Below are 25,640 nucleotides of genomic sequence, written 5' to 3'. Positions count from 1 at the left end.
CCACTATATAGCCACGGGTGATATTGGACTGTGGATTGTGAACTGTGGATTTTATTCTGTAGCAGTGGTAGCATAATTCAGTATGTGGTGTAGTCAGTGAGAGGGGGTAATATTTGTAAACTGTAAACTGGTACTGTTGGTATTACTGGTTAGTATACTTAGTTACTTAAGGCCCTATTCCACGGGCCGACAGTGAGGAGCAAACGAGCACTGTCATCGCTCGTTTGCTCCTCGTTCCCCGCTCACTGCCGCCACTATTCCACACAGGTGAGTCCGGGGAGGGCTGTGGGGGGCTGCCCGGGTGATCGCTAGATTGCTCGCGCAGCCCATAGCATATAGCGGCGGTCTGCTGCCGCCGCTCCTATTCCACGGAGCGACGTCAGAAGATCGTTGCTATATAAGTAATTTGTCTTTCAACATGTTGAAAGACAAACTACTTCGACGATCAGCCGACATGAATGATGTCGGCTGATCGCTGTCTCCTATTCCACGGGACGATTATCGGCCGTAACGGCCTATGATCGTTCAGTGGAATAGGGCCTTTAGTATACTGGATTTGGTTGATAGCACTATAGTGGTAATGTTAGTGGTCATGGTGAAGCGGTAATAGTTGCCCCTTGTATACCAGTGGTAATATTGTTTGGTTTGGTATAAAAAAAACTTGGTCAGTTACAGTGTGACAGTGCTAAATCTGGTAATACGTTTTGCCCCTGATATACTGATGCTATAATGCTTTCCCTAATATATATATTTCTTGCTCTCTTTCTATTTGAAAACCACGTAACATAAGTTTAGGACTACACTTCAAGGCTTAGTGGTCAGTTGTGGGAGGTCATATGCATTAAAAGGGCATGGCATTTCAATTAAGTAAGACACATGACAAGAAAAAGGAAATAGATCAAAGGTCAATAATACAGCCCTAGGCATACAGGTTACTACTGTGTTAGGCTATGTGTTAGGATACACATCGTATACGCTCCGGCCGGGATCCCATATGGCACCGCAAACAACTGACATGTAAGTTTTCTGCGGCCGCAATTTAGTAAATTGCGGCTGCAGAAAGCCCTGTCAGTTCACACAATGAGGCGATTGGCTCCGGCCGCTTGCTTCATTGTGTGCTGTAAGGAGTTCTGATGCGGGCGCACACGGATGCGCTCGCATCAGAACACTGCAGCCAGAAAGATCTTCCAGCCAGTACTGCAGTACCGGCCGGGATGATCTTTTCAGAGACCGCCTCAGAGACCGTCTCATACGTCATGTGAACATGGCCTTAATGTGACTGAGTGCATATAAGACATACCTGTTAGATCTCTGCAATTCCTGAATAATGTTTTCAGGAGTAAACTTTCTTCATCTGTCATGGTCTTCTTCACACTAGACAAATACAATGGAATATTCTTACACTATATAGGGTAATATAATGATGATACAGTGATAGTATACAATACCCATACATTCCAAAGAGCACATCATGCAGTATATAGATTATCTAATATGCAGGTTTGGAAAGTCTAAAGAGAATATAATAATATCATTTCTGGAAATGTCACAAGTCTTACCTACAAACAAATATAGGAACAATGAAGTCTGAATAGTTTGGTTCCTTATCTGAATCTTCCACTTTGGACATTATAGAAACAAAATCTTTTTCCCATGTCACCTTCTGGTTAAGGGGAAGAAAATTACCTGGAAAACAATGTTTATAAATCATAATAAAACTTATTATCCCTTTAACAACCCATAATCACAAAATATTAACCCCTTAGTTGCATTAGAGATGATATGTGATGAAACTCAGGTGCTCTCTATATGAGGTATCAAATCATTACATGTTCGGGCTAAATGAGGACTGGAGTTGAAAAATGTAACAAAGTTTAAAGGGGTTATCCAGGCTGCAGCACACTGATTTGCTGAGAGGGACGTCTAGCTGGGAACCACCGAAGCAAGCCAGATAGCGGAGCAGGTAATGTATAAGCTCCGTCTGGCGGGGGTTAACGGAGCAGTCTCTTGACATACTCGCAGTGGGATGTCAAGCCCACTGCGAGTATGTCTGCCCATAGACATTACAGGGTACGGATCCACAACGGATCCTTCTTGTGTGATTGTACCCTTAAAGTATGGTATAGTATTGGTATAGGCCGACCTAGAGGGGGTGGGGCCTAGACCAGCCTGTTCCAATGGTCAGCGAGGGGCCGGGGTCTATGTGCCAATGACGTCACCGAGGGGTGGGGCCTACGATGGAGCTGGGGGTTGGGCTAAGTGGCACAGTTGCCATAAAGCCCCGCCCACTTAGTACAATCTGCAGATGATAAAAGGACACTTTTTACTTGAACAAGCACAATGACATATGATGTAAAATAAGGTATGAAAACAGCAAAATTTACCCTTTACCTGTCTGAGGGTGTCTGTGGGTGGAAGCCTGCCTTTGCAAGCCCTTGTCATGATCACAATACTCGCACCTTGAGTTAGACATTGACAAAAGGGGCCACCCTGTTGTTTCCCTGTCTATGTTCCAATACTCGCAACTGAGTGGGACTTAAGGGGTTATTTATCAGGGTGGTGTGGTGCTCTCCCCATCATGGAGGCACCCCGTTGGCAACAGGCTAGAGATATCTGGCTATCCTGTGTTTTGAGACTCGTAACTGAGGCTCCACGGACTCTTGTTTTGCATATTTAAATTTTTGGGGGCATCAGTGGAGACTCTTCATTGAGTACTTGGATTTTTTTCGCTGTTCTCCTTGAGTTCAGTGATTACTGTGTTTTGTTGGTTGATTTTTCATTGCCCCAACTAGCCAGAATCCTACCCCACACTGACGAGGGGCAAAAGCCCCGAAACGGCTGTCTGTGGGTGGAAGCCTGCCTTTGCAAGCCCTTGTCATGATCACAATACTCGCACCTTGAGTTAGACATTGACAAAAGGGGCCACCCTGTTGTTTCCCTGTCTATGTTCCAATACTCGCAACTGAGTGGGACTTAAGGGGTTATTTATAAGGGTGGTGTGGTGCTCTCCCCATCATGGAGGCACCCCGTTAGCAACAGGCTAGAGATATCTGGCTATCCCGTGTTTTGAGACTCGTAACTGAGGCTCCACGGACTCTTGTTCCACACGGTGAACAGCCTGCACAAAAAGCGGTAAAAAAACACAGATTACTTTTTTTAATGACATTTTATGTATTAAAAAGTAAATAAAAATTGATCAATACGTTTTATCTAAAAAAAAAAATGTTACTAATAAAAAGTAGAGATCATGGCGCAAAAAATGACGCCCCATACGACCCCGTTGGTTAAAAAATAAAAGCGCTATAAGAGTCCCCATAGGACCATTTTAAATATGCCTATTTGCAAAAAAAAGTTTTACTGCTAATAAAAATTGTAAAACGTTAGGAAACCTAGTAAACCTGCAAATCGCTGTGTTCAGGCCGACCTATAAAATAAAAAAAAATGTCAGTTTTACCGTAAAGGTTTACCGTTTTTACGTAAACATGGAACCCTCCATAATTAGCAAAATTGCATTTTTTGACCCAAGTTCACCACATAAAGGATATTTTGGGGGTTCCATCATTTATTTTATGGCAGATTGAAAAATGCCATTACAATGTAAAACTGTTCCTGAAAAAAAACAAGCCCTGTAGGTGGAAAAATAAAAGAGTTATGGGTCTTAGAAGGCGAGGAGAAAAAAACTAAAACGCAAAAGTGTAGGTGGAAAAATAAAAGAGTTATGGGTCTTAGAAGGCGAGGAGAAAAAAATGAAAACGCAAAAGTGACAATTGGCCCGGTCATTAAAGCGTAACTGTGATTTCAGGGTAATTTTTCTAAAAACAATAAATATCTATAGTACAAGCGATTTTAAGTCACTCTGTAATAGGTTTTATTTACCAAAAGAGTTTCCTTCTGTACTGAAAAAGCAGTTTTCCTAGCGCCCCCCTCACTTCAGAAGAAGCAGGATTTCTGTGTCCATTATGCCCTATGGAGAGGGGAGGGGCTGAGAGGGGTGAGTGAGCACGTAGCAGTCCTGTACAGCACAACACCCTGTAGTCTTCTCTAAGTAGGGTAATAGATAAGCACTAACCTTTCTGACCCCAGAATCCAGCATTTTAGGTGCCCTGACAGTCTACAAACCGCTGACCTTCATGTCACCTCTTCCCTCATCTCCCTCGGCCCCTTCCCCCTTCCTAGGAGATAATGGAGAGAGCAGAGCCCGTTTTCACTGGCTTTTCTGCAATGAAGACGGCTTTGCCTGATAATGCACAGATAAGAAGTGAGGGGGGGAAGGCTGGGAAATTGCTTTTTGAGTACAGAAAGAGGCTTTTTGGTCTAATAAAACCTATTATAGAGTTTCTTAAAATCGCCTATACTACTGATTTGTGGGGGGAAAAATACATGACAGTTGCGTTTTAACCCCTAGACGAGCCTGGACGTAGAGCTACGTCATGGAAGTCTGTCACCAGACGACCCTGGACATAACTCTACGTCCTGGGTGTTTCTCCCGGTTCATAGCAGGTGGGGGCCGGCTGCAGTCAGCAGCCGACACCTCACCGTTAATGACACGCTGCAGCGATCGTGCTGCAGCGTGACATTAACTCCCTGTCACTTACCGATCGTTGTAACGGACCACTGGAGGTCTCTTACCTTCCTCCGTGCGGTCGGATCGGCGCTCTGTTCACTGAACCTGCACAGGCAGGCTCAATGAGCAGAGCACCGATAACACTAATCAATGCTATGCCTATGGCATAGCAATGATCAGTGTCTGCAATCAAAGTATTGTATGTAAAAGTCCCCTAAAGGGAATTCAAATGTGTAAAAAAAAAAAAAGTTAAAAACACCAATACACTACCCCAAAGCCCCTCCCCCAATAAAAGTTTAAATCACCCCCCCTTTCCCATTATATAAATAAAACATATAAAAATAAATAAACATATAATATACCGTAGCGTGCGTAATTGTCCAATCTATTAAAATATAACAAGCGACATTGCGAACGGTGAGCGGCGTAGACGAATAGAGGGAAAAAAAGTGCGCGGATTACTGATTTGATGTTACATTATATATATAAAAAAATTTATAAAAAGTGATCAAAACGTCCGATCTTCACAAATATGGTATTAATAAAAACTAGAGATCATGGCAGAAAAAATGACACCACATACAGCCCCATAGGTGAAAAAAATAAAACCGTTATAAGAGTCACAATAGGCCCATTTTATTAATAATTAATTGCCAAAAAAAAGGATTTAATAAAAAAAAAAATATATATATATATTACATTAGAGAATCTGTGTAACCTGCATATGGTTGTGTTCGGGCTGACCTATAGAATAATAGTATCATGTTGCTTTTACCATATAGTACATTACATAGACACAGGAACCCCCCAAACGTTACCATATTGCATTCTTTTTTACGATTTCACCAATTTATATCTTCATAAATAATATATTTGGGATTCCGTCATACATGTTATGGTAGAATGAGAGAGGCCATTACATAGTACAACTACTCCTGTAAAAAACAAGCCATTACCAGGGGCGGATTAACTTTACCATAGGCCCCGGGCTGTTTACCAAGCCTGCCCCCCCTACCCCACTGTAACTATGGCAGCTCTAGCCTGGCGTCCATAGTACGAGATAGATAATATCATGATGTCCTGATTTGTGCAAAATTGCCATTAAAAAAAAATGTGATTTTTTGCAAATCATGGTGGAAGTGTAGCCAGGAGACAGTACACCACTGAAAGTATAAGTCTTTTTGGGTGGTCATGGGCCCCCCAGGAGCTCAGGGCCCCGGGCTACCGCCCGAAATGCCCCTATTATAATCCACTACTGGCCATTACATGGCCTGTAGATAGAAAATTGAAAGTGCTAGAGCTCTTAGAAGGGGAGGAGGGAAAAACGAAAACACTAAGATCAAAAATTGCGCAGTCCACTGGGTCATTTTGGGCCTGGTCCTCAAAGGGTTAAGGTCATTTCAGGCCCGGTCCTTAAGGGGTTAATGGTTTTAAACATTCTGTATACTGTGTGACAGTATTTATTAAGAATCACTTTGCACCCAAAAGACATCAGTACAATTATTTTACCAAAGCAATGTATTTTTTAAGAAGCCATTTTGCCCAGTTGGTTGTTATTGTACATGCATACATCATAAAAAATCAGCAACCTGTTGCTACCCTTTATATTTTTAGCCAATGAATAACAAATCAGGACTTACCCAGCTGAGCATATATTTGTCCATTCTCTTCGTCCTTTATCGTTGTATATCCTCTGTTGTCGACAATAGTAATGCATTCAGTCAGCTTATAGGCCAGTCTCTCTGTTGTGTGCCCACCATCAGAATCTGAAGATTTGGCCATTATCTGATAGTCACCATTGCTTAAGCTATATTTAATAGAATTGACAAAGGCGGATTTTCCATGCCCTAAAAAACCGAATAACTGAAGGAGAACTCTCTTGTAGCCTTTCTTATTTTGTTCAATTTGAAATTGCAGGATTACATCTATTATATCTTGGTTTTCCATTCCTAGAGAAATGTTGTGATCTCTTGAACTCTTCAAGGTCTGTCACTAACCGTGCTTACAGGTGACTTTTATACATTATGACTTTATTTTCACTTTCATTTTTACTAAACATCTCATAGTGAAAGGAATTGCTTTCAAATGAGATATTTAAAAACAAATTACCGTATTTTTCGCTTTATAGGACGCGCCTTTTGATAAGACACACCCCTGATTTTAGGGGAGAAAAAAAGAAAAAAAAAATATTTTGCTCATTGTCAGAGTTTGGAGATAGCAGCAGTGTGATCGGTGCCAATGCCCCCATATAGTGCCCCACATAGTAGCCAATGCCCCATATAGTGCCCCACATAGTAGCCAATGCCCCATATAGTGCCCCACATAGTAGCCAATGCCCCATATAGTGCCCCACATAGTAGCCAATGCCCCCATATAGTGCCCCACATAGTAGCCAATGCCCCCATATAGTGCCTCACATAGTAGCAAATCCCCCCATATAGTGCCCCACATAGTAGCCAATGCCCCCTTATAGTGCCCCACATAGCCAATCCCCCCATATAGTGCCCCACATAGCAGCCAATGCCCCCATATAGTGCCCACATAGTAGCCAATCCCCCCATATAGTGCCCCACATAGTAGCCAATGCCCCCATATAGTGCCCCACATAGTAGCCAGTGCCCCATATAGTGCCCCACATAGTAGCCAATGCCCCCATATAGTGCCCACATAGTAGCCAATGCCCTCATATAGTGCCCCCATAGTAGCCAGTGCCCCCATATAGTAGCCAATGCCCCCATACAGTGCCCCCATACAGTAGCCAATGCCCCCATATAGTAGCCAATGCCCCATACAGTAGTCAATGCCCCCATACAGTGCCCCCATATAGTAGCCAATGCCCCCATATAATAGCCAATGCCCCCATACAGTGCCCCCATAGTAGCCAATCCCTCCTGCCGACCAGAAAAACAACAAACAGGTTACTCACCTGTCCGCCGGCCCCAGCAGCTCCTCTCCCGACAGCGCGCGCACTCCGGTCTCCGGTCATCCTCCAGCACAGGCAGCGGGGGAAAGAGAGACTGCCTGTGCCGGAAGTGTCCTGCAGCCTCTATCATGAATGATAGAGGCTGCAGAACACTTCGGGGACACAGGCAGCGTCAGGGGACACTTCGGGGACACAGGCTGTGCCCGGAGGATGACGGGAGTCCGGAGTGCGCGTGCTGTCGGGACCGGCGGACAGGTGAGTAAGACAACGATCCCCTCCGCCCACCCCCTCCATCGCCAAGCTGACAGCCAATCAGGAGCCTAGGAAAGTGCTGCTCATAGCACTTTCCTGGGCTTCTGATCGGCTCAGCTGAGCGATGATAGAAGGGGCGGCCTGGGTGGGCGGAGGGGATCGCTCAGGGCCGCTCACTATGCATATGCATAGTGAGCGGCAATACAGGGGGCGGGCGGGACGGCTTCCTTGCGGTGCTCGGCACTGCTTGGGAGCCGTCTTCGCTTTATAGGACGCACTTGGTTTTTCCTCCCACTTTGGTAAATGTCTGACATTTCATAGAGACAAGGTAAAAGTTTTCGGTCTGGGTTTTAAAACCCCTCAACAATCACTAGTGTGAATAGGGAGAATCCACCCCCAGCTCACTGCCCTTAGGGGTGAATTACAATGAGGACAGTCTGACTCCGAGGGGGGCAGCACTAGGTGGTGATTGCTCTCTTTATAAACAATTTTGAAACACTTAGGGCCCTTTTACATGGCCCGATATTAACCCTTTAAGGACAGAGCCAATTTCGATTTTTGCGTTTTCGTTTTTTCCTCCTTGTGCTTAACCCCTAGACGACCCTGGGCGTATAGTTACGCCATGGAAGTCTGTCCCCAGACGACCTAGGGCGTAACTGTACGCCCTGGGCATTCCGCGGCTGCAGGGGTTAATGTGACCATATAAAGTAAAGATGGCTGCTGATTATTTCAGCAGCTATCTTTAGCTTACCTGCAGCTGCGGAATCGCGCTCCCCACGCCATCACGATCGCTGTGATTGGCTGGCAAATTAAGGGCAGCCAATCACAGCGATTCTGATGCATTGTGGGCCGATATGACGTTGGTAAACCGTGATTGGTGCTATCAGAGACAGCACCAATCACGGTTATGCCTGGGGCTGTGTCCCACGTGACCCCCGCCCCCCGATCGCCCGGATTGGCCGTTTGGCGGTAACCGGCCAATCACGGGCGAGGCGGGCAGTCCAAAATATTGATCCCTCCCTGCTCGCCCTCCTTTTCGTCAGGATCGGCGAGCAGGGAGGGTGTACGTGAGTCCCGTGTGCCCCCCCGGTACTGCTCCGTTGCTGCCCGGTGCCCTCAGCAGGGAGATCGTGTTAACAGCACACTCTGTGCTGCTACCACTTCCCCTGCTTGTGATCCGCCTCCGCCCCGCCCCCTCCCTTGTGCCATCAGCCCCCACCTCCTCCCTTGTGCCATCAGCCCCCACCTCCTCCCTTGTGCCATCAGCACCCACCTCCTCCCTTGTGCCATCAGCCCCCACCTCCTCCCTTGTGCCATCAGCACCCACCTCCTCCCTTGTGCCATCCACCCTCACCTCCTCCCTTGTGCCATCAGCCCCCACCTCCTCCCTTGTGCCATCAGCCCCCACCTCCTCCCTTGTGCCATCAGCCCCCACCTCCTCCCTTGTGCCATCAGCCCCCACCTCCTCCCTTGTGCCATCCACCCTCACCTCCTCCCTTGTGCCATCAGCCCCCACCTCCTCCCTTGTGCCATCCGCCCTCACCTCCTCCCTTGTGCCATCCGCCCTCACCTCCTTCCTTGTGCCATCAGCCCCCACCTCCTCCCTTGTGCCATCAGCCCCCACCTCCTCCCTTGTGCCATCCGCCCTCACCTCCTCCCTTGTGCCATCAGCCCCCACCTCCTCCCTTGTGCCATCCGCCCCCACCTCCTCCCTTGTGCCATCCACCCTCACCTCCTCCCTTGTGCCATCCGCCCTCACCTCCTCCCTTGTGCCATCAGCCCCCACCTCCTCCCTTGTGCCATCTGCCCCCACCTCCTCCCTTGCGCCATCTGCCCCCACCTCCTCCCTTGTGCCATCCGCCCCTACCTCCTCCCTTGTGCCATCTGCTTCAATCTTTGTGCCCTCGGCCCACCCCTGTGCCTTCTGTCTCCCTGTGCCTTCTGTCTCCCTGTGCCTTCTGTCTCCCTGTGCCATCTGTCCCCCTGTGCCATCTGTCCCCCTGTGACATCTGTCCCCCTGTGACATCCGCCTCCTGTGACATCCGCCTTCTTCATCCTCCATCAGCCTTCCCCCCCCCCTGTCATCTTCCCCCCCCCCTGTCATCTTCCCCCCCCCCCTGTCATCTTCCCCCCCCCTCTGTCATCCTCCTCTTCTCCCCCCCTGTCATCCTCCTCTTCTCCCCTGTGCCCTCCCACTGTTTTTGTGCTCCCCCCATCTGTGCCATCCTCTGTGCTGCTAGCGGTCCCCCTGCCTCTCTTTGCCCCCCTCAGACCGTTCCTCCGTGCCGCCCCCTCACCTGCCCACCTCACTTTCCCACCCGTGCCAACCTCTCCCCCTGTGTCTCTTTGCCCACTCAGACCGTTCCTCTGCCACCCTCCCCCGCCCACCCCTGTGCCAACCTCTCCCCCTGACTCTCTGCCCACTCAGACAGTTCCTCCGCCACCCACCCCCACACTTGCCCACCCCTCTGCCATCCCCCCTGTCTCTCTTGTTCTGATCAGTGACTAATCACTGATCAGCAACAAGTGGGCACAGTTTCTTTTCGTCTGAAAAGTTAAAAGTGTAAAAAACACACACACTACACAAATAAAGTTTACTGATTTACATAACCCCCCCATATCTAAATCTTAAAAAAAAAATGTCCCAACGCCTTTATTCGGCTGAAGAGGCATATGCTCTTATTGCCTCTGACACCGAAACAGCGAGTGAGGGAGAAGAGGAAGATCCTACTTTCCTTGTTTCGACTTCCTCCTCCTCCTCCTCCTCCTGTTCATCATTTAGTGATGATGAGACCCCAAGGCACCGAAGGCGTCCAAGGCGAACGCCTCGGGCAGCCTCCCCCGATCTCCACCCCAGTGACCCCATCTTCACCCCAGCCCCCCATACAAGTGAGCCCATCTGGACCCCAGCCCCCCCCCAATTTTGAGCCACAGATTCCTGATTTTGTGGGACAATCGGGAATCCAATTTGACCCTTCAGGCTTCACTGAAATAGACTTTTTTAAACTCTTTTTCAGTGAAGAACTGATAAGTCTGATGGTCGTGCAAACTAATTTGTACGCCCAGCAGTTTCTGGCTCAGCACCCCGTCTCCTCTTTTTTTTCGGGATCCCACAGCTGGACCCCAGTTGATGCAGCAGAAATGACCACGTTTTGGGGTCTTCTGCTGCACATGGGGCTAGTTAAAAAACCCAGAATTAGGCAGTATTGGAGTATGGATATTTTATATAACACTCCAATACACCGGATGACCATGACAAGGCATCGCTTTGAGGCCATCCTCAAATTCCTGCATTACAACGATAATGCAAGGTGCCCCCCCCCAGATGATCCCTCTTACGACTGCCTATACAAAATTAGGCCGGTCATTGATCATCTCGCGGCCAAATTTTCGGAGGTATATATCCCAGGGAAATATATCTCCATTGACGAATCCCTTGTCAGCTTCAAGGGGAGAGTCCAATTTCGCCAGTACCTTCCAAGTAAGAGGGCAAGGTACTCTACATCAAACTCTACAAACTCTGTGAGAGTACCTCAGGGTACACTCACAGATTTAGAGTTTATGAAGGGAGGGACACCCACATCCAACCTACAGAATGTCCCCCCACTCTGGGAGTTAGTGGGAAACTTGTGTGGGAACTGATGTTCCCACTACTGGATAAAGGTTACCACCTCTACGTGGATAACTTTTATACCAGTCTCCCTCTTTTCAAATCCCTCAGAGCCCGAGCTACTGTAGCTTGCGGCACTGTGAGGAAAAACCAGAGAGGTCTCCCGAGTCACCCTGTGGCAGAAGTACTGCGACGGGGTGTCTTCAAGGCCCATTGTAGCGACAACCTGGTATTAGTCAAATATAAGGACAAACGCGATGTCCTTATTTTGACTACTATCCATGGTCCTAGCACGACCCCTGTTCCTGTCCGCGGTACCACCGCAGTAGCACTCAAACCCGATTGTATTTTGGACTACAATCGGTATATGGGAGGAGTTGATCTTTCAGATCAAGTCCTCAAGCCATATAGTGCTCTGCGAAAAAACAAACATCTGGTACAAGAAATTAGCCGTGCACATGGTCCAAACGGCAATGTACAACGCGTTTGTACTTTACCGTTGTGCCGGCCACCCTGGGAAATACCTCCAGTTTCAGGAGGCAGTTGTCAAGGCCCTGATTTTTTGTGGCGGAGAAGGAGGAGGGCCTAGTACTTCTGCAGCTGCAACTGGAGGTCCCCGTATCGTGCCAGGGCAGCACTTTCCTGGTGAAGTCCCTCACACTGGCAAGAAGGGCAAAAGCCAGAAAAAGTGTCGTGTATGCTACAAAAAGGGGTTTAGAAAGGACACGTGTTATCAGTGTGATACCTGTCCTGATAAACCAGGCCTCTGCATGAAAGAATGCTTCAAGACGTACCATACGTCTATGGAGTATTAATTCCCAATCTTCAAAATTCCCAAATTTGTCCTTTTTCAATTCGGGTCACTGGCCACTAGAGATGAGCGGACCGTCTGACTTTTGGTCGCTCTCTCGTCATGCCTGTGATCCCGGCTGCATAGTTGTGCTCCCGCGAATATGCGGGCAGGATATTCCAGGGAATTCAACATGGATTCCCTGGAATATCCTGGTCACATATTCCCGGGAGCGCAGCTATGCAGCCGGGAACACAGGCATGATGAGAGAGCGATGATGCCATTGGACCAAAAGTCCGAACAGTTCGCTCATCTCTACTGGCCACATGTAGTATTTATTTTTATTTTATTTTTCTTTTATATAGGGGACATAGGGTCCATTTACACAGAAAGATTATCTGCCAAAGATTTGAAGCCAAAGCCAGGAATGGATTTGAAAGAGGAGAAATCTCAGGCTTTTCTTTATGACCTGACCTCTGTTTATAGTCTGTTTCCAGCTTTGGAAGCAGACTATAAACAGAGATCAGGTCATAAAGGAAAGTCTCAGATTCCTCCTCTTTAAAATCCATTCCTGGCTTTGGCTTCAAATCTTTGGCAGATAATCTGTCAGATAATCTTTCTGTGTAAATAGACCAATACACGGCATAATTAGTGGAGGGCAGACTTTCCATGTCGGCATCACATGCCGATGTGGAAAATCATACTGGCCTGACAGTTGAGCTTCTATGTTTCAACTGTCAGCCAATGCCGTGCCTATCTCCTAATTTAGACCTCAAATACACATTGGCTCCCAAGGCCCATTGTATTTGCAGGCTTATAATTAGAACCAGATTTAGATTTTTTTTTCTAGAAGGGACATACACGGCATAATTAGGGCATGTTCACACTGAGCAAAATCGGGGGAATTCCAAAGCAGAGCTCCACTTGCCTCAGTGTCAAACAGTGTGTGTATGGGAGGGCTCGTGCGTCTCCGCTCAAAGAATTTACATGTCAGTTCTTTGAGCGGAGGCGTGCAAGCCCTCCCATAGACACACTGGTTTACACTGGGGCAGGTGGAATTCCATGGTGGAGACCTCCGCAGTGGAATTCCAACGATTTTGCTCGGTGTGAACGCACCCTTAGGGCCAGTTCACAATGAGTAAACACGGTGTAAATCCCACCGTGCTCAGTGTGCTCCTGTAAGTGAATGAGAGGACGCACGCTAGTTTGAGCGGAGAGGACAGGGAGCGGACCAGCGAGCACCCTCTCATTCACTTACAGCAGCACACTGAGCACGGCGGAGAGGTCCGCCACGGAATAACGCCGTGTTTACTCAGTGTGAACTGGCCCTTTAGTGGAGGGCAGACTTTCCATGACGGCATCAAATGCCGACGTGGAGAGTCATACTGGCCTTACAGTTGAGCAGTGTGAAAATTGGCATTTCTAATTTTCAACTACTGCAGCACATTCAGTCCAGGAAAATACATTTTTGAAATGCTTTTGCACCCTACACCTCCTAAATACATTTCTTGGGTGGTGTAGTTTCTGTAATGGCGTCCTTTTGCTTGGGCATTTTTCTATTTATTTTCCTGTCTGCAACTGTCAGCCAACTCCGTGCATGTCTAATTTATTTTTCTCTTTTAACCCTACCTATGTGCCGGTCACCAGTGAGGTCCGTGTAGCATGAGGGCTCAAAAGGGCATTCCGGCCTCAAAAGGGCACTCTGTCCTTTTGGAGGCTTGTCCTGTGCCCACATAGCAATTCATTTCCACACCTATATGTAAAGTGGATACCCCCCACAAGTGGGGTCCATATGGTCACTACACCCCTTGTTAAATTCCTTGAGGGGTGTAGTTTCCATAATGGGGTCACTTGTGGGGCATATCTACTGTCTTGGTAACCTGGGGGCTTTGTTAATTTAACATGGCTTCAATGATCCTTTCCGGCCTCAAGAGGGCACTCTGTCCTTTTGGAGGCTTGTCCTGTGTCCACTTAGTAATGTATGTCCACTTGTGGGGTATTTCCCCCTTCGGCGGAAATTGCTCTGCTCATTCCCCATCCACCCCACTTTTAACCCCTTGAGAAAATGAAAGATTCCAGGCTAGACCAACCTTTTAGTCTAAAAAATTAAATTTTTTATACTAAAATGTTGGTCTAGCTTAGAATCTTTCATTTTCACAAGGGGTTAGAAGAAAAAAATACCCCCTAAACATGTAGAGAATTTGCCCCCGAGTATGGAAATACCTCACATGTGGACTTAAAGTGCCAAGCGGGCACAAGGAAAGCCTCCAAAGGGAAGGAGCCCCGTTTTGGAAGCTGGATTTGGCGAAAATAGAGGACGGACACCATGTTGACTTTACAAAGCGCCTGTGCTGCCAAAACAGTGAAAATACCCACAAGTGACCCCATTATGGAAAGTACACCCCTCAACGGATCTAAAAAGGGGTGTAGTAAGCATATGGACCCCACTGGTGGAAGGCACATAGGTGGAACAATGTGCTGTGAAAATGAAAAAATTCAATTTTTAATTTTTACAACCCATTGTCCCATATTGTGCCTGCCACCAGTGGGGTCCATATACTAACTATACCCCTTGTTACGTTCCTTGAGGGGTGTAGTTTCCATAATGGGGTCACTTGTGGGGGGTTTCTACTGTTTTGGCAGCACTGGGCCTTTGTAAAGGCAACATGGCCTCCGTCCTCCAATCTGGCCAAATCCAGCTTCCAAAATCCAAACGGCGCTCCTTCCCTTTGGAGGCTTTCCTAGCGCCCACTTGGCATTTCACGTCCACATGTGAGGTATTTCCGTACTCGTGGGGAAATGCTCTACATGTCTAGCAGGTTTTTTTTCTTTTTTAACCCCTTGTGTAAATGAAAAATTTGAGGCTAGACTAACTTTTTGGTCAAAAAAAAGTAATTTTTCATTTTCTTAGCAGATTGTGCCTGCCACCAATAGGGTCCATATGCTCACTACACCCCTTGTTACGTTCCTTGAGGGGTGTAGTTTCCATAATGGTGTCACTTGTGGGGGGTTTCTACTGTTTTGGCTGCACTGGGCCTTTGTAAAGGCAACATGGCCTCCGTCCTCCAATCTGGCCAAATCCAGCTTCCAAAATCCAAACGGCGCTCCTTCCCTTTGGAGGCTTTCCTAGCGCCCACTTGGCATTTCACGTCCACATGTGGGGTATTTCCGTACTCGGGGGGAATTGCTCTACATGTCTAGCAGGTTTTTTTCTTTTTTAACCCCTTGTGAAAATGAAAAATTTGAGGCTAGACTAACATTTTAGTTAAAAATATAAAATTTTTCATTTTCACGGCACATTGTTCCACATTTGTACCGGTCACCAGTGGGGTCCATAAGCTCACTATACCCCTTGTTACGTTCCTTGAGGGGTGTAGTTTCCATAATGGTGTCACTTGTGGGGGGTTTCTACTGTTTTAGCTGCACTGGGCCTTTGTAAAGGCAACATGGCCTCCGTCCTCCAATCTGGCCAAATCCAGCTTCCAAAATCCAAACGGCGCTCCTTCCCTTTGGAGGCTTTCCTAGCGCCCACTTGGCATTTCACGTCCACATGTGGGGTATTTCCGTACTCGGGGGGAATTGCTCTACATGTCTAGCAGGTTTTTTTCTTTTTTAACCCCTTGTGAAAATGAAAAATGTGAGGCTAGACTAACATTTTAGTTAAAAATATAAAATTTTTCATTTTCACGTCACATTGTTCCACATTTGTACCGGTCACCAGTGGGGTCCATATGCTCACTATACCCCTTGTTACGTTCCTTGAGGGGTGTAGTTTCCATAATGGTGTCACTTGTGGGGGGTTTCTACTGTTTTGGCTGCACTGGGCCTTTGTAAAGGCAACATGGCCTCCGTCCTCCAATCTGGCCAAATCCAGCTTCCAAAATCCAAACGGCGCTCCTTCCCTTTGGAGGCTTTCCTAGCGCCCACTTGGCATTTCACGTCCACATGTGGGGTATTTCCGTACTCGGGGGGAATTTCTCTACATGTCTAGCAGGTTTTTTTCTTTTTCAACCACTTGTGAAAATGAAAAAATTGAGGCTAGACTAACTTTTTGGTAAAAAAAAAATAATTTTTCATTTTCTTAGCAGATTGTGCCTGCCACCAATAGGGTCCATATGCTCACTACACCCCTTGTTACGTTCCTTGAGGGGTGTAGTTTCCATAATGGTGTCACTTGTGGGGGGTTTCTACTGTTTTGGCAGCACTGGGCCTTTGTAAAGGCAACATGGCCTCCGTCCTCCAATCTGGCCAAATCCAGCTTCCAAAATCCAAACAGCGCTCCTTCCCTTTGGAGGCTTTCCTAGCGCCCACTTGGCATTTCACGTCCACATGTGGGGTATTTCTCTAAACTGCAGAAACAGGGCAATACATTTTGTGGTGCATTTCTCTGGTAATAGGTTTTCTACTATGAGAGAAATTGGATTACAATATAATTTGTGCACAGAAAATTGAAATTTTCAATTTTCTTACACATTTAGCTTTTATTTCTGTGACTCAACTAAAGAGTTAAAAAACTTTTTGGGAGTGATTTTGAACAGTTTAGGGGGTGCAGTTTCTGAAATGGGGTGATTTGTGGGGGGGTTATTACATACAATCCCCTTAAATTCACTTCAAACCTCAACTGGTCCCTAACAAAAGCTGATTTTGAAATTTTATCAAAAATTTGGGAAATTGTTGCTAAACTTTTAAGCTTTCCAGTGTTTTAAAAAATTGAAAGCAAGTTTAAAAAATGCTGCCAACATAAAGTAGACATATTGCTAATGTTATTTAGTGTCTAATTTATGTGGTATAACTATTTTCCTTACAGGCAGAATATTTCAAAGTTAGAAAAATGAAAATTTTCACAAGTTTTCACATTATTTTGTGATTTTTCACAAGTATTCGCTATAAATATCCACTCAAATTTACCAGTAATATAAAGTAGAATATGTCACGAGAAAACAATCTCAGAATCATTAGGATATGTAAAAGCATCTAGACATTATTAATGGATAAAGTGAAACAGGTCAAAATCACAAAATTTGGCCTGGTCCACTGGGTCATTTTGGGCCGGGTCCTCAAGGGGTTAAGGATCACTTTGCCCCCAAAACACATCAGTACAATTATTTTACCAAAACAATATATTTTTTAAGAAGCCGTTGTGCCCAGCTGGTTGTTATTGTACATGCATACATTATATAAAATCAGCAGCCCGCTACCTTTTATACTTTTAGCCAATGAATAATAAATCAGGACTTACCCAGCTGAGCATATATTTGTCCATTCTCTTCATCTTTCATGTGTGCATATCCTCTGTTGTCAACGATACTAATGCATTCAGTCAGCTTATAGGCCAGTCTCTCTGTTGTGTGCCCACCATAAGAATCAAAAGATTTGGCCATCATCTGATAGTCACCATTGCTTAAGCTATATTTAATAGAATTGACAAAGGCGGATTTTCCATGCCCTAAAAAACCGAATAACTGAAGGAGAACTCTCTTGTAGCCTTTCTCATTTTGTCTAATCTGAAATTGCAGGATTACATCTATTATATCTTGGTTTTCCATTCCTAGAGAAACGTTGTGATGTCTGGAACTCTTCAAGGTCTGTCACTAACCGTGCTTACAGGTGACTTTTATACTGTCTAACTTTATTTTCACTTTCATTTTTACTAAGCTTCCCATAGTGAAAGGAATTGCTTTCAAATGAGATATTTAAAAACAAATTAAATGTCTGACATGTCACAGAGACAAGATAAAAGTTTTCGGTCTGGGTTTTAAGACCCCCCAACAATCACTAGAGTGAATAGGGAGAATCCACCCCCAGCTCACTGCCCTTAGGGGTGGATTACAATGAGGACAGTCTGACTCCGAGAGGGGGGCAGCACTAGGTGGTGATTTCTCTCATTATAAACAATTAAAAAATTATAAATATTAAAGAGCAAGCAGGGAGGAGCAGGGAGCTGCATAGAAGGTAGCTCGTATAGCATGGGCCTTTACTTCCCCGCTGTTGATTGTAGCCCTGCCTAGTCCCAGCACACATCTGTACAGCCCCATCAATTATGTAAGCCTATTAGTGTACTTCTGCGTTTACACAGAGAGATTTAGCTCCAAAGCCAGGAATCGATTTGAAATGAGGAGAGATCCCAGTCTTTCCTTTATGATCTTTTCTCTGTTTATAGTCTGGTCCTGGCTTTGGTTTTTAACCCCTTCAAGACCGAGCCTTTTTGCACCTAAAAGACCAGGCTCATTTTTCAAAATCTGACCTGTCTCACTTTATGCTCTTATAGCTCAGTGATGCTTTAACGTATGCTAGCGATTCTGAGATTGTTTTTTCGTCACATATGGCACTTTATATTAGTGGCAAAATTTGGTCACTACTTTGTGTGTTTTTTGTGAAAAACATCAAAATATCATGAAAAATTGAAAAAATTTGCATTTTATGAACTTTGAAATTCTCTGCTTCTAAAAAAAGAAAGTTGTATTACATAAATTAGTAACTAAGTCACATTACCAATATGTCCTCTTTATTCTGGCTTCATTTCATAAACATATTTTACTTTTTTAGGGTGTTACGGGGGTTAGAAATGTATCAGCAAATTACCACATTTTCGTGAAAGTTTCCAAAACTGATTTTTTTTAGGGACCAGTTCTTATTTTAAGTTGATTTAGGAGGTTTGTATACTGGAAGCCCCCATAAGTGACCCCATTTTGGAAACTAGACACCTTAAAGAATTAATCTAGGGGTATAATGAGCATTTTAACCCTACAGGGGCTGGAGGAAAGTATTCACCATTAGGCTGTAAAAAAATGAAAAATTAAAATTTTCCAATAATATATACATTTAGATTAAAGTTTCTCATTTTCAAAAGGAACATGAGAGAAAAAACACCCCAAAATTTGTAACACATGTTCTCTTGAGTACTACGGTACCCCATATGTGGGCGTAAACCACTGCATGGGCACACAGCGGGGCTCAGAAGGGAAGGAGCGCCAATTAGCTTTTCCATTGCAGATTTTGCTGAAGAAGTTTCCGAGCGCCAGGTGCATTTGCAGTGCCCCTGTAGTGTCAGCAGAGAGAAAAAACCCCATAAGTCACCCCATTTTGGAAAGTACACCCCTCAAAGAATTCATCTTGGGGTAGGATGAGCAATTTGACCCCACAGGTGTTAGAGGAAAGTATTCAAAATTAGACAGTAAAAATGAAAAACTCAAATTTTTTCCAATAATATGTTCCTTTAGTTTGAAATTTTTCAATTTCACGAGGAACAAGAGAAAAAAAGTACCCCAAAATTTTTAACGCAGGTTCTCATGAGTACAACGGTACCTCATATGTGAGCATAAACCACTGCATGGGCACACAGCGGGGCTCAGAAGGGAAGGAGCGCCAATTAGCTTTTTCAATGCAGATTTTGCTGAAGAAGTTTCTGAGCGCCAGGTGTGTTTGCAGAGCCCCTGTAGTGCCAGCGGAGTAAAATCTCGCCATAAGTCACCCCATTTTGGAAAGTGCACCCCTCAAAGAATTCATTTTGGGGTGTGGTGAGCATTTTGACCCCACAGGTATTAGAGGAAAGTATTCAAAAGTAGACAGTAAAAATGAAAAACTCAAATTTTCCCAATAATATGTTCGTTTAGTTTGAAATTTCTCAATTTCACGAGGAACAAGAGAAAAAAAGTACCCCAAAATTTGTAACGCAGGTTCTCCTGAGTAAAAAGGTACCTCATATGTCGGTATAAACCACTGTATGGGCACACATCAGGGCTCAGAAGGGAAGGAGCGCCAATTAGCTTTTTCAATGCAGATTTTGCTGAAGAAGTTTCTGAGCGCCAGGTGGGTTTGCAGTGCCCCTGTAGTGCCAGCGGAGTAAAATCTCGCCATAAGTCACCCCATTTTGGAAAGTACACCCCTCAAAGAATTCATCTTGGTGTGTGGTGAGCATTTTGACCCCACAGGTATTAGAGGAAAGTATTCAAAAGTAGACAGTAAAAATGAAAAACTCGAATTTTTCCAATAATATGTTCCTTTAGTTGGAAATTTCTCAATTTCACAAGGAACAGGAGAGAAAATTCACCCCAAAATCTGTAACGCAGGTTCTCCTGAGTAGATCGGTACCCCATATGTGGGCATAAACCACTGTATGGGCACACAGCCAGGCTCAGAAGGGAAGGAGCGCCAATTAGCATTTTCTCTGCAGATTTTTCTGAAGAAATTTCTGAGCACCAGGTGCATTTGCAGCGCCCCTGTAGTGTCTACAGAATAGAATCACCCCAAAAGTCACCCCATTTCGGAAAGTACACCCCTCAAAGAATTCATATTGGGGTAGGATGAGCATTTTGGCCCCACAGGTATTAGAGGAAAGTATTCAAAATTGGCCAGTAAAAATGAAAAACTTGAGTTTTTCCAATAATATGTTGGTTTAGTTTGAAATTTCTAAATTTCACAAGGAACAGGATAAAAAATGTACCCCAAAATCTGTAACGCAGGTTCTCCTGAGTACAACGGTACCCCATATGTGGGCATAAACCACTGTATGGGCACACAGCAGGGCTCAGAAGGGAAGGAGCGCCAATTTGCTGGAGCAAAACCGCAGCTAGTAACAGTTATTAGAATAGCGCAGTTACTAAAATACAATAAAAAAAATTAGATTACAGGTAATGTGGGGTGGTTACGGGTAATCTGGGGTGGTTCCGGGTAATCTAGAGGTGGTTTCGGGCAGTCTGAGGTGATTACGGGCAGTCTGGGGTGGTTACGGGCAGTCTGGGGTGGTTACGGGCAGTCTGGGGTGGTTACGGGTAATCTGGGGTGGTTACGGATAATCTGGGGTGGATACGGTCAACATGGGGTGGTCACAGGCAACCTGCTGTGGTTACGGCAACCTGGGGTGGTTACAGGCAACCTGGGGTGGTTAGAGGAAACCTGGTGTGGTTAGAGGCAACCTGGGGTGGTTAGAGGCAACCTGGGGTGGTTAGAGGCAACCTGGGGTGGTTATGGGCAACGTGGGGTGAATACGGACAACCTGCTGTGGTTACAGACAATCTGGTATGGTTACAGGCAACCTGCTGTGGTTACGGACAATCTGGGGTGGTTGCGGACAATCTGGGGTGGTTACAGGCAACCTGCTGTGGTTACAGGCAACCTGCTGTGGTTACGGATAAACTGAAGTGCTAATAGGTAATCTGAGGTGGGTACCTGTAATCTGGCGTGGTTACGGGCAATCTGGAGGGGGTCACTGGCAATTTGGGGTGGTTAGAGGCAAGGTGCAGTGTTCAGAGGCAAGGTGCGGTGGTCAGATGCAAGGTGCGGTGGTCATAGGCGATGTGCGGTGGTCATAGGCGACGTGCGGTGGTCAGAGGCAAGGTGCGGTGGTCATAGGCGACGTGCGGTGGTCATAGGCGACATGCGGTGGTCAGAGGCGACGTGCGGTGGTCAGAGGCGACGTGCGGTGGTCAGAGGCGACGTACGGTGGTCAGAGGCGACGTGCGGTGGTCAGAGGCAACCTGCGGTGGTTGCGTGCAATCTGGGGGGTTACATGTAATCTGGAATGATTACAGGCAATCTGGGGTGGTTATGCCCAACCTGCGGTGGTTAGGGGCAACCTGGAGGGGTTACAGACAATCTAGAATTGTTACGGATAGAGTGAAGTGCTTATAGCTAATCTGGGGTGGTTACATGTAATTTGGGGTGGTTACAGGCAATCTGGGGTGATTACGGACAATCTGGAGGGGGTCACTGGCAACGTGTGGTGGTTACGGGCAACGTGCGGTGGTTACGGGCAACGTGCGGTGGTTATGGGCAACGTGCGGTGGTTACGGGCAACGTGCGGTGGTTATGGGCAACGTGCGGTGGTTACGGGCAACGTGCGGTGGTTACGGGCCACCTGCGGTGGTTACGGGTAATCTGGGGGGGGGTTAGGGGTAATTTGGGAGTAAACTGTAATTATTACTATAATAAAAAGTGTGTGTTTTATTTTTTTGTATGTTTGTCACTTTTTGTACTTTATACATTCATTTTCACTGTATTACTATGATTACTGTGATATTTTCTATCACAGTAATCATAGTTCAGTGACAGAGACCAAATTGGTCTCTGTCACTTTAAATTTTCAGAGCTTGGCTGGGTGTGGAGCGCATGCGCACTTCATAACCAGCCAGGACGTCGAGGAGGAAGGAGCTCCGTGGGTTCCGGTGAGTATATGGGGAAGGGGGGGTGACTGGGGGACGGGGGTGACAGGGGGGGTGGGGGGGCGACTTGGGGGGTGGGGGGACATCACTTTTTATCCCCTGTCACCAATCATTCATGGTGACAGGGGATAAAAAGTGCTTGGAGCACATGGCACAAGCGATCAGCGGTATATAGTATATACCGCTGATCGCTTGTACCGGGACTCCACAGGGGGGGTCCCGATGACTGCCCCATGCTCTCCGCTACCTCCGGTGGCGGAGAGCATGGGGCTTTCATTCATTTTTCTTTTTTGATCACTGTGAACAGACATTAGTCTGTTCACAGTGATCGCGGCGGCCATCTTGGATCCGATGGCCGCCGCGGGAGGGGGGGTTAGTGACTGGGGCACTAGGGGGCTGATCTGGGGTCTGATTTTTACTTATTTCATCTCCCCCCACCGTGGATTCACGGTGGGGGGAGATGAAATACAGCGGCGGCACCGGCCCATTAGTGACCGCCGTTTCGGCGGTCACTAAGGGGTTAATGGGGGTCAGCTGCGGGATCGCAGCTGATCCTCATTATCTCCGGTGCTGTACACAGATGAGAGCGGGATCGCTGTCCCTGCAGCGATCCCGTTCTCATCACAAAGCCCCTGTCAGTCAGAAACGTATATGTACATTCCTACTGCACGGGGCATGTGCAATAGGAACGTATATATACAGATGGCTGACGTGAAGGGGTTAAAAAATTTGTCAGATAAATCTCTCTGTGTAAAGGCACCCTAAGATATACAGAATAATCCAGTGACTGGAGGCTACAATTCAGTACTTTCCGCTATGCAGTTCAGTCACTTCTGTCACCTCCTGAATAAAAGGGGGACGGGGGTACACAGAATTGCAGTTCCCTCTTTCTCCCATTATCTCCTACGTTAGGTATAGTATAGTGCAGTGCAGTGGCGTAGCTATAGGGGTCACAGGGGTCGCCATGGCGACCGGGCCCCTATGCTAGGGGGGCCCACACGGCCCCCCTTGCCACTTCCTCCTGTGCTCCCCCAATCCGGGGGGGCGCGGCAGGGGATATGCCCCCCCGGCCCCCCGTGCAGTTAAATAGCCGCGGCCACCAGACCTCTTTCAGTTCGGTGAGCTTCCGGGATGCCGGCCCTGGCCGGAAGCTCACTGATGCAGGACCGCGGCGCCGGGACTTCTCCTCCTCCTCGGCAGCTGACATGTGACCTCATCACGTCACATGTCAGCCGCCGTGCAGTAGAGAGGAGAAATCCGGGCGCCGCGGTCCTGCATCAGTGAGCTTCCGGCCGGGGCCGGCATCCCGGAAGCTCACCGAACTGAAGAGAAGCTGGCAGGGTGATCAAGGATCCAGGTGAGGTGAGTTTATTTTGTTTTTGTTTTTTCATTTTTTACATAAATGTTGCGATGTGGGGGGCTGCACAAGGGGTCTATACTGGGGGGAGGCTGCACAAAGGGTCTATACTGGGGGGGGCTGCACAAGGGGTCTATACTGGGGAAGGGCTGCACATGGGGTCTATACTGGGGGGGGCTGCACAAGGGGTCTATACTGGGGGGGCTGCACAAGGGGTCTATACTGGGAGGGGGGCTGCACAAGGGGTCTATACTGGGGGGGGCTGCACAAGGGGTCTATACTGGGGGGGCTGCACAAGGGGTCTATACTGGGGGGGCTGCACAAGGGGTCTATACTGGGAGGGAGGCTGCACAAGGGGTCTATACTGGGGGGGGGGCTGCACAAGGGGTCTATACTGGGGGGGCTGCACAAGGGGTCTATACTGGGGGGGGCTGCACAAGGGGTCTATACTGGGGGGGCTGCACAAGGGGTCTATACTGGGGGGGCTGCACAAGGGGTCTATACTGGGGGGGGCTGCACAAGGGGTCTATACTGGGGGGGTGCACAAGGGGTCTATACTATGAGGGGGGCTGCACAAGGGGTCTATACTATGGGAGGGGGGCTACACAGGGGGTCTGTACTGTGGGGGATCTACACAGGGGGTCTATACTGTGGGGGGGCTACACAGAAGGTCTATACTGTGGGGGGGGGGCTACACAGGGGGTCTATACTATGGGGGGGGCTACACAGGGGGTCTATATCTACATTATCTGTACTCAGAGATATCACTGTGTTGTCTGTGGCGTTACATAGGACTGCAGGTGACTACTACATTATCTGTACTCAGAGATATCACTGTGTTGTCTGTGGCGTTACATAGGACTGCAGGTGACTACTACATTATCTGTACTCAGAGATATCACTGTGTTATCTGTGCTGTTACATAGGACTGCAGGTGACTACTACATTATCTGTACTCAGAGATATCACTGTGTTATCTGTTCTGTTACATAGGACTGCAGGTGACATCTACTGCATTATTTGTACTCAGAGATATCACTGTGTTATCTGTGCTGTTACATAGGACTGCAGGTGACTACTACATTATCTGTACTCAGAGATATCACTATGTTATCTGTGCTGTTACATAGGACTGCAGGTGACTACTACATTATCTGTACTCAGAGACATCACTGCGTTATCTGTGCTGTTACATAGGACTGCAGGTGACAGCTACTACATTATCTGTACTCAGAGATATCACTGTGTTATCTGTGCTGTTACATAGGACTGCAGGTGACATCTACTACATTATCTGTACTCAGAGATATCACTGTGTTATCTGTGGTGTTACATAGGACTGCAGGTGAGATCTACTACATTATCTGTACTCAGAGGGATATCACTGTGTTATCTGTGGTGTTACATAGGACTGCAGGTGAATACTACATTATCTGTACTCAGAGATATCACTGTGTTATCTGTGCTGTTATATAGGACTGCAGGTGACTACTACATTATCTGTACTCAGAGGGATATCACTGTTATCTGTGGTGTTACATAGGACTGCAAGTGATATCAGGTGACTTCTCCAGGTTGCAGAAGTTCAAACTTCATCGTGCCCTGCTGATAGTTTATTATGGGAGTTTTGCAGCATTTGGCTCTTCAGGTTGCAGCACTACAACCCCCATCATATCCAACTGGCAGTTCATGATGAGAGTTGTAGTTTTTCAGCTGGAGAGTCAAAGATTGGAATACAATGATTAGACAATGACACATACAGTCCATTAATTATAGGGGGCAGTAGTGCAGTACATGAGGTGGAGGCAGTGGCAGTGCATTAGAACATGGTGGCACATTAGAGTAATTGGATATAACGTTAGATATGACTTTGCCTGATCGGGGGGAGATGGGGGGCCCCAAGCTAACATTTTGCACCAGGGCCCATCAGCCTTTAGCTACGCCCCTGGTGCAGTGGCAGACACATCGCACGTGCAGCCGGTTA

General features: G+C 46.8%; 1 protein-coding gene across 3 annotated transcripts in view; it reads right to left on the bottom strand.

Annotated features, from left to right (window-relative positions):
• The window catches only part of LOC138770387 (uncharacterized), a 63,984-nt gene that overhangs the window by 11,652 nt on the left and 26,692 nt on the right, over positions 1-25,640 (bottom strand). The window contains exons 1-3 of one of the 3 annotated variants that reach the window (XM_069949482.1): positions 17,379-17,778; positions 1,560-1,686; positions 1,301-1,374 (exon numbers count right to left, since the gene is read on the bottom strand). In XM_069949482.1, coding sequence (XP_069805583.1) covers positions 1,301-1,374; positions 1,560-1,686; positions 17,379-17,685 — 508 coding nt within the window. In that variant the 5' untranslated portion in view covers positions 17,686-17,778. Of the gene's footprint in view, positions 1-1,300; positions 1,375-1,559; positions 1,687-6,204; positions 6,457-17,378; positions 17,779-25,640 lie in introns of those variants that run through there. The other 2 variants (XM_069949483.1, XM_069949484.1) reach the window with 2 other exon arrangements.

Source organism: Dendropsophus ebraccatus, chromosome 13, assembly GCF_027789765.1.
Source record: "Dendropsophus ebraccatus isolate aDenEbr1 chromosome 13, aDenEbr1.pat, whole genome shotgun sequence".
Taxonomy (NCBI): Eukaryota; Metazoa; Chordata; class Amphibia; order Anura; family Hylidae; genus Dendropsophus; species Dendropsophus ebraccatus.
Note: the sequence above shows the minus strand (reverse complement) of the source record. Positions and strands in the feature narration are given on the sequence as shown.